Consider the following 8,799-nt stretch of genomic DNA (forward strand, 5'->3'; position numbering starts at 1 on the left):
TCCTTCAACACAACATGAAGGAAGAGAACCTGTACTGGATCAGTTAGATGGTAGCAGACTCCAGGAGTAAAACAAAGAAAAACCTTACATTCTCCAGGTTCTTGATAAAAACCAATGACTCAAGAGGCAGAATGAGGAATGCACTTTTGAATGGATAATGGTTTAAAGGATTGAACTTAGGGACTTACGCTTGCTGGACAAGTGCTGCACCACTTAAGCCATAAACTTAATACCTTTTCTGTTTGTAGGTCTTCTTTTTTTATTGTTCTTGCTGGTTTTGTTCCTATTCCATCTTAGCGATTTTCCTGAGGTTCATACCTTCTCTCCAGCTTCAAGCTTCTCAAGTTGCTGGAAATATAGGTATGCATCACCACATCAGCACGAACAAAATTTACTGACTGGCCAAGGAACACACACATGTGATCCCCTTCCCAGAAATCAGCCTCTCCACTCTAGCAAGTTGGTGAGTTACAAATAGAGAATAGGCTAATAAAAGGAGGAGTTGTCATGTGTTTTCTGGGCATAGGTGGAGATATTTCAGGAATTAGGTGGCTTGCTTTTTCACAAGTTTACTGAGCTACTATTATTGACCACGATATCTGTTAGGTGTCTTTATAGAATGGGTTAAGGCCACAGGGACAAAGATAAAACTGGAAGATAGACAAGTCAATATGTTGTCTTGTTCCAGTCATCTCTTAGATATCTTCAGGTCTAAGGGAGGAGTTAGTTTTTACTGCAAAGGCAGCCCTCATGACCTAGACAAATAGGCCATGAACTGTGTGCAACTATTACCATGTTGACACACATCCTGAGTCTCTCCACAGCAGAGCTAGTGAGAGAGACACTAGTAATACATTTCCCAGCTACATGGCCTGCAAATTTAGTGCCTTTTTTTCTTTTTTGACTAGTCATATGGTTTCAACTAAGGACATATGTGCTGCTCTGGTTCTCTGTGAGACAAGCCTAGTGCCCTACACTTTGAAACACAGCATCATTTCCCCCTTTTTTTGGTGGTTAATTGGACATATGAGACTCATGCTCCTACTAGCTTGAATCACAGCCTCCTGCTTAGCTAGGATTATAGGCAAGAGCCACTGTGCCTAACAAATTAGTGATTTTAACTAAAAGTGAAATGAGATCAATTATTTGCTTATTTTTCTTGATTAAAAAAAATGGGACAATTTCTCAACTCATTTCTTACATTCATTGGGAATGCATGACCTTGCCCTCACATATGAAATTTCCCTGTAGTTTATTCTTATTGACAGAGACCATTTTTTGTGTGTGGCAGTCCTGGGTCTTGAACTCAGCATTCTCCTTGGGTTTTCCTCAAGGCTAGTGCTCTACCATTTGAGCCACAGCACCACTTCTGGCTTTTTCTGTGTATGTGGTACCAAAGAATTGAACCTGGGTCTTCGTGTGTGCTAGGCGAGCACTCTACCACCAGGCCACGCTTCTGGCCCTCAGAAACCATCTTTCAATCCCAGTATATTTTTGCAAACATGCTTCATAAAAGGACAGAAATGTGATATTTCAATGAACTCTAAGACACAGGACCTTCTAAAGATTATAGTATACAGGTAGAATTTGATCTTTGGAGAAATGAACATAAACTTTATAGTCAGCGCTTTTGCACAGTCCACAAAGTTTACAGAGAAAGCATAGATGATACTCTCACAACTGAGGATTCAGAAAAGAGCTTCTTAAGAACCTTTAGAAAACATGCTAGGCAGTTATGGCTCTTGAAAGCGTGGCTACAAAGAGGGATTTGTACCATTAACACTCCAAGTGAAGACATTCTCTTGGACATAAAATCCGTTCAAGGATCCACAGAAGTATGATGTTGCTTTTCAGCAACCCCTGCTGTCAGTCCTGAGAATGAGCCCTGACACATTTCCCACGGTGCTCTAAGACCTGTGGAACCTTTGCCTAGTGATGGCCAATTATATCAAAGCTCTTGAATCTTGGGAAAATTTACAGCTATTTCCCCAAGTTGAGACATCCTGGCCAAGTTTCCCCAAACAAGGGACTCTCAGCAATCCTTCCCAGAGTCCATAGATTAGGAGAATCTCTAGTTACTCTGAGTACAAATGAAAGGGCAGCCACCACAAGGCATGCCCAAGAGCTGGTCCCTCTTCATCACAGCCAGAGAGCATGGTCTCTTCCTAAATGAGGAAGAGTCCTTGCTGGGGTTGTCAGCCAAAGATCCCCTAGAAAGATGCAGCTACATCCTCTCAGGCCAGCACTTGTCTTCCCCAAGAGCTACTGGGGAAGACCCTGGCTAGTTGAGAACTTGTTCAGCCAAGCCATGGGCCCAATTAGGGCAGTGGAAAGAAACTCAGTAAAATGCAGGTCATCTCAAGATCCAAATTCAGAGAACTAGAAAAGGGCATGGAGGCTGCAAAGCATAAAACAGACTCCCCTAATAGATGTTCTTGGGTCAAGAGATGCTGTACACATAAGGACCTCTTAAGGAGGGTAAGGCCTGGAGAGAAGGTTATGAACCAGATAGCAGTGAGATTCCAGTCTGTCTGCTCCCAGGAGCAGTGGACTGATCTGCATGGAAGAATTTGAGGAGTGTGTGGAAAACTTGGAGCTGAAGATCCTGACAGCTCCCAATCTTCACTTGCTCATCCCCCTCATTCTATGGACAACCCAGACACCAGCTCAGCTATTCAGAGGACAGATTCCAACCAAATTCTCTTTATTTACTCTGCAAATCCCTCCCTTCACATAAAACTCCCTCCCCATCAGGCTCACTGCACCCTCCCTTCATTTCCACTATCCCACTGCCCACCTCCTTCCTTTGCTACACTACGGAGCCCTGAATCAGCATTTTTCCTTAGTAGGTTGTAGAATGCAATCCAAGTGAGATCTCACTCAGGTCCCAACTGGCTTCGATATTTTTTCTTCTTCCTCTTCTTCTGCTGACCATCCAGTGCCTCGTGCTTTCTCTTCTGAGGCTGTGAGGGCTGAAGAAGCCCCAATGTCAAGTCCTGCTTTGCAGATTCCTCAAGGCAAGGCCCAGGGTGGGAATTCCTTTCCAGGACACATGAGACTTCAAGGCAAGCTCTTTCCTTGAACTTGGCAGGTGGAGAGGGGTCTAGACTGCCGCCTCTTCTCTTGGACAAAGAAGGCCTGGGGGCCTGGTGTCCAGAGCAGAGGAGAATGGTGGAAGATTTAGGGCTCTGTGATATTCCCCAGGGTAGGAGATGGTACTCAGAGCCCAGCAAGGAAGCCAGACTGGAGACACTTTCCTTGTCTACCATCTTGTCCCCTACTAGCTTGCATGGAGTCCCAGGAGACTCTTCCGTGCAATTCACGGCATCTCCAGACCCCAGATGCTGGGGTTGGGATCCATATCCATGGGGAGAAGCCGTGGACAGGGTGGCCCCCGGTGAAGGACACCCTTGACCCCCCTGGAAGACACCAGTGTCAGGCATCAGCTGCTCTTCAGCAGTGCCACCATAGCTCTGATCATCACTGGAAACGATTTGCACCTTGCTGTTATCTGCACTGACTGCTTGTTGGAGGCTCTGGTCATTCCTAGCTGCACCTTGGCAGGTGGCCAACTCACAGACTCCCAAGGCTCCTTCGGGTGCCCCAAGTCGTTTCTGTACTATCTGTGGGAGGAGGAAATGAGTAGTGACTCTTTGCATTTGGCTGGAAGAGGCCCAACTGGAGGTGTCACCTCTCTTGGTTGCAGAGACACACTTGTGCTTGCCACCTCTCCTCTGGGTCTCTTTCCAGCTCTGCATGCTTAGCCCCTCCCTGGCTCTCCAATGCCTTGTCCACATCCATATCTACCACCAGGAATAACCTCAAAAGCCATGACTCCCCAGAGTCCCAAGGCCCCTCCCTTCCGGTTGTACCGCCTTTCATTCCCCTCCCCATCCACCAGCTTCCTGTGGTCACCTGGTCAGGGGTGAGTCCTTCTTCCTGTTCCAGCTCCTCAATGAGGGCCACAAGATCCAGCTCTGGTTTGGAGGAAAGCACTCCTTCCAGGAATGTGGGATGAATGATGGCCTCTACCTGCGAGCCAAAGGAAGAGGGTGACGATGTGTGAGTGTGTGTATAAAGGAGCAATCAGTACCAAGGGGACTTTGAGAAGACAGGAAGGAATGACCTCCCCCATCTGGTCCACAGCACAGAAACTGAGTGTTTCTCTCTGCCCTCCCTCCACCCCTGGTCCCTCCCCCTCTCTCTCTCTCTCTCTCTCTCTCTCTCTCTCTCTCTCTCTCTCTCTCTCTCTCTCTCTCTCTCTCTCACACACACACACACACACACACACACACACACACACACACACACACACAGAGCCAGGAGATCATGCTGACTTCCAAGGGCCAGGGAAACTAGCAGAAAGCAGAGCTGGAGATGGAGCCCACATTTGCCATGAAATCCTCCCGGGAGCAGAGCTGGTCAATGAGGCTCAGGAGCTCTGGATCTGAACACATGTCATCGACATCCTGTTGTTTCATTTCCTCCTCTTTGGCTGTCCCCTCAGACTTGAGAGTGGACATTTCTGGAAGGCCCTCCAGCCAATCCATGATGGCCATGTATTCCTCCATGGCTTCAGAGGGGATCTCCTCAGGTGCCTTGGTCTCTGGTGGCTTCTGGCCTGTGGATGCTGGTGGCTTGGTAGACTGACCCTTGAGACCATTCTTGGTGGAGTTGCCCTCTAAAATAGAGGAAAACAAGACAATGCATGGATGGGGAAATGAACACCCCAAGATTGCTGAGGAGCAGAGATTACTAGAACTATGCCAGACCAAGGCCATCATAGACACTGGAGCAAGAAAAGGCACTGCAACATAGGAATATGTAGGGCAGCCATGTGGGACCAAATTCAGAGACACTGAGACCCTGCTGCTCTCCTTATCTAATCCCTGATCCTAAGCAGCTGTGGGCCAGGGTACCAGGACAGTGGAACAAGAAGCTACATACATATCCCCAATAATAACGAGTTCCATAATAAGCACATCAGAACCCTCAGGCTGTAGAGGAATTATTTGCTTCAATCGTAAGAGAAATTGCTTCTTCTGAAATAGGAGCTGTGGGGGTGGCTGAATTCTTCCAGAATCCTTTGGCCACCTTATGCCATGGACTCCTACACTTAAAGACTCTACCTGGCTGCTGGAGAATGTCAAGGGGTGAGGGCCTTGGAGAATCTTGGTTCAGTGGGATTGCAGGAGGCTGGCCCTGGAAATGGGTTATCCCCGTCATCTTTGAATTGTCCATCTCCTCTGTAGCCTCAAATTCCATGAACCTGGGAATGAAGGAGGCACCCAGTGAGCTGACAGGGAGATTAACCCGATGCTATTTCCCAGAAGGAGAGCATGGGTGGAGCGGGAGCTGTACTCTGAGGTACTTGTCTAGTCCCAGAAGGTTGCTGGTGAAAATCAGATGTCAGTGAGGGAAGGAGTGACATTGTCCAAAAAAATGCCCTCTTTATTTGACTTACGTTACTGATCCCCTGTGTATATAATAGCAATAAAAATGTTTTTTACAAAAAAGGTCAGGGAAGTTTTATATCCTTCAGGGCTTGCATGGGACCAAGAAACCCAGGAAGGGCTTTGAGTGACCCATCTTTGAGGCCTATTCTGGCCCTGCTCCTACCCACAGGAGGAGACTGTCAGAAGCTGATCAAGACTGTGACTGATGGAGAGAACAAAGAGCTGAATTTAATCTTTGAGTCTGCAGAGCAGGGATTGTCGCCACAGAATCATGAGCCACCAACTTCTAGAGCAACATTTTTCTTTGCACAATTCCCAGTTTTTGAAGTGACCACTTATTGGCTGATTTCTTCTCCTAATCTGACCCTCAACCCCTCTGGCGGGGTTAGATCAGACACCAGAGATACAGGGTTTGTGAGGACTCCACTAGGCCACAGCTCACACCTTGGGTAGACTGTGCCACTCAGAAATGTGTCAGGAGAGGAGGACTTTTAGGCACGTCCATACCCTTCCAGGCAGTGTGAGTGATGAGCCCCACTAGGCCCAGGTGTGTGATCCCTGTCCTCCCCCACCACATACCCTCGTCAAGTTCCCTCACTCACTTGGCTGCCATCTCGTGGTAGCTCATGCGGTCATAATTGCTTAGGCACTCCCATTCCTGAAGGCCTCTCCACAGGCCCTCGTCCAGGGACATGGTGGGCTTGAGCCGGGCCAGGGACCGAAGCACTGGGCTGCAATTCATCAGGGTCAGTCACAGTCCACAGGTGCCCCTCCACCCCCAGTTGACCCAGCCCAGTCTATGACTTGGTTCTCCTCACCCCTGCCCTGCTCCAGGGTGGGCTCTTATTTCTAGTTCTCCCTTACTGACCACAGAAATCAGTAGCAAGGACAGTGCTCCCTCATGTGCCTGTGAGTGCTTTTGGTTAATGTGTGTAGAATTAGACAATGAGTTTGTTGTTCAGAACTGACATGTTGGATCCTTATTCTAGTAATAATGGTGTTGGGAGACAGGGCCATAGGTCAGCCTAGATTAGGTGCTGTCATGGAGATGGCAATCCCAGGACAGGACAGTGCCCTTGGAGAGACAGGAAGAGCAACCAAAGCTGCCTCTCAGCCCTGGATGGCACACATGATGCAGCCATGGGATCTGCCAGCTCCGGAATCTGAGAATTCCATCCTTTGGACTGGGAGAATGTCTGGTTTGCACGACCAGTTCCACAAGTTTGTCTGATGGACTAAGCTAAGTGGCACATACACAGGATGACCCTAAATGCACACTGTGGCACCCTTTATACCAGGCCTTCTGTGGGAATTCTCTATGAGCTGATCCTTCCTGAAAACTAAGGTTAGTCCACTCACCAGGGCACCGTGGTGGAGAGAGGTAAGGTGCTTTTCTTGCCCTGGTGTGACAGTACTATTTCTATGTGTGTTTTTCTCTGCAGCTGCCGGAAGGCTCAGAACTTCCCTGGCCCTTTTGGTAGTGATCCCCATTCCTGAGCTCCAGCAGAGCTCCTGCTTCCCAGAGGAGGCACTCACATGAAGAAGCAGGCAAGTGCTTCCATGTCAGGAGTCTGTGGAAGTCTCTTCCGGACCAAGGTCTTGAATTGCTGCCAGCGCCGAAAGTTCTGATAGACACTGGGAGGCGAAGGCTTGGCCTGGCAAGTGTGTACACTGCCCTCTGCACAGGGCCTCTGTGACCAAGGTCCCAGATGGCGAACTGAGGGCATGATGGGAGCCTGCTTGGATTCTGGTAGTGTGGCTACAGGGCCTAGGCCCATGAACAAGCTGTCTTGGGCAGCCTGCCTCTGTCCATTGGTGGGGACAGTCACTGGAGCATGGGTGTCAGGACCCGGCAAGAGAAATGGAGCCCGGCCTGCTGGGCTGAAGGTCCCAGGAGGGACATTCCAAATGAGAGGAGCCTGAGTGAGAATAACTGTCTGGTTAGGCAGGGGCACTGCTGGCCTTCCTCCTGTCCCCATTTCCACAGTGACACTGGAAGGGCCTGCCCCACTCAAGTTGTAACTTCTTCCTCCAGACACCACAGCTGTGCTGGGGAAAGCAGGCCTCACCCGAGGGCCCCCCTGAGGAGGGAATGCCGCAGCCACTGTGGGTCGGGGAAGGGGAGGCTGCTTCATCAGTGACCCAGCACATGCTGGGCCTGGCGCTGCAATGTGAAATTGCAGGTGTGTGAAAGGACTTCCAGAGACAATCGGGTTCAGGCTCAGGTTAGGTACAGACACCGGACATGCTGCTGGAGAAAGAACAAGAGGAAAAAGACACAGGAGATTTGGAATTATTGAGGACTAGGAAGGATTGTCAGTAAGCAGGGCTTGGAGGGGGGAAATAGTGTGATTCCCAGATAAATGTCATGCTGTGTCCCTCTCTTGAGAATTGTCCTGCAAAGAACTTGTTTCTGTCCCCAACACTCCCTCACCCATGTGCACTGAGAGTAACTTCTCGGCTTCCTCTGCATCTGTGGGTCTCCCTCAGGCATCCTGGGCAGAGAGCCCATGTCTCTGAAGGCTCTTCTCTAGAAAGGGGTTAATTTGCCCCCAATTGGCAGACGATTCCACTCGAGCAGCCACTGCTGCTTCCCTAATCTTCTCTATGCAGGTGAGAGATTTAAAAGATGCCCCGTTAGTTCCTCAGCTTTCCTTTCCTGAGGAACTATCTAAACCTTTCCTTTTCTTGTCTAACCTAGAACCAGAAACAAAAGCACCAAATGAAATCTCTCCTTAAGCTAGCACCTAAGGACACCTAGAGTTAACCTCCTAACACACCCCACCTGGCCTGTGGGTCTTTCACTTGGCAGCTTCCTGGAAAAACAGCAGTGGAGCCAGCGTGGTAGCTCATGCCTGTAATCCTAGTCAGGAGGCTGAGACCTGAGGGCCAGCCCGGGCAATACAAAGCCGTGAGACTCTTATCTCCAATTAACCACTAGAAAATGGAAAGTGGGGCTATGGCTCAAGGGTAGAGTGGTAGCCTTGAGTTGAAGAGCTCAGGGACAGTGCCCAGGCCCAGAGTTCAAGCCCCATGAACCACCAAAAAAAAAGAGTAACACCAGAACGTCTCCTCATTCCATGATTCTCTCTACCCTGTCTTGGGAAAGACAATCCTAGACTCAGTTCACATCAGTTCCCTATTTATGAAATACCAAACAAAGGAGATGGACCCTGTCTTTGCGTCCACAGTGAAATGAAGGGCACAGACTGTTGACAAAACGAAAATCTGAAGGCATCAGAGGGATTACAAGTGAGGCCCAATGTCTGAGTCAATGGCCAGGCTGCCCTGTCCCTTTGCAATAAACACCACCAGCTACTGGGACTGGAATAGAAGTCCTCTG

General features: G+C 49.1%; 1 protein-coding gene across 1 annotated transcript; it reads right to left on the reverse strand.

Annotated features, from left to right (window-relative positions):
* Positions 1-2,708: 2,708 nt before the first annotated feature.
* LOC150065325 (NUT family member 2-like) lies at positions 2,709-7,183 on the reverse strand. Its single transcript, XM_090329349.1, has 7 exons — positions 6,993-7,183; positions 6,059-6,187; positions 5,130-5,269; positions 4,389-4,681; positions 3,916-4,032; positions 3,501-3,623; positions 2,709-2,972 (listed from the first exon to the last, which is right to left on the reverse strand). The coding sequence occupies exons 1-7, from the start codon at positions 7,181-7,183 to the stop codon at positions 2,877-2,879; spliced, it is 1,089 nt and encodes a 362-aa protein (XP_090185475.1). The 3' UTR covers positions 2,709-2,876.
* Between the last annotated feature and the right edge of the window lie 1,616 nt (positions 7,184-8,799).

The sequence above is a fragment of the Megascapheus bottae genome, chromosome 3 (genome assembly GCF_031878675.1).
Source record: "Megascapheus bottae isolate mThoBot1 chromosome 3, mThoBot2.hap1, whole genome shotgun sequence".
Lineage (NCBI taxonomy): Eukaryota > Metazoa > Chordata > Mammalia > Rodentia > Geomyidae > Megascapheus > Megascapheus bottae.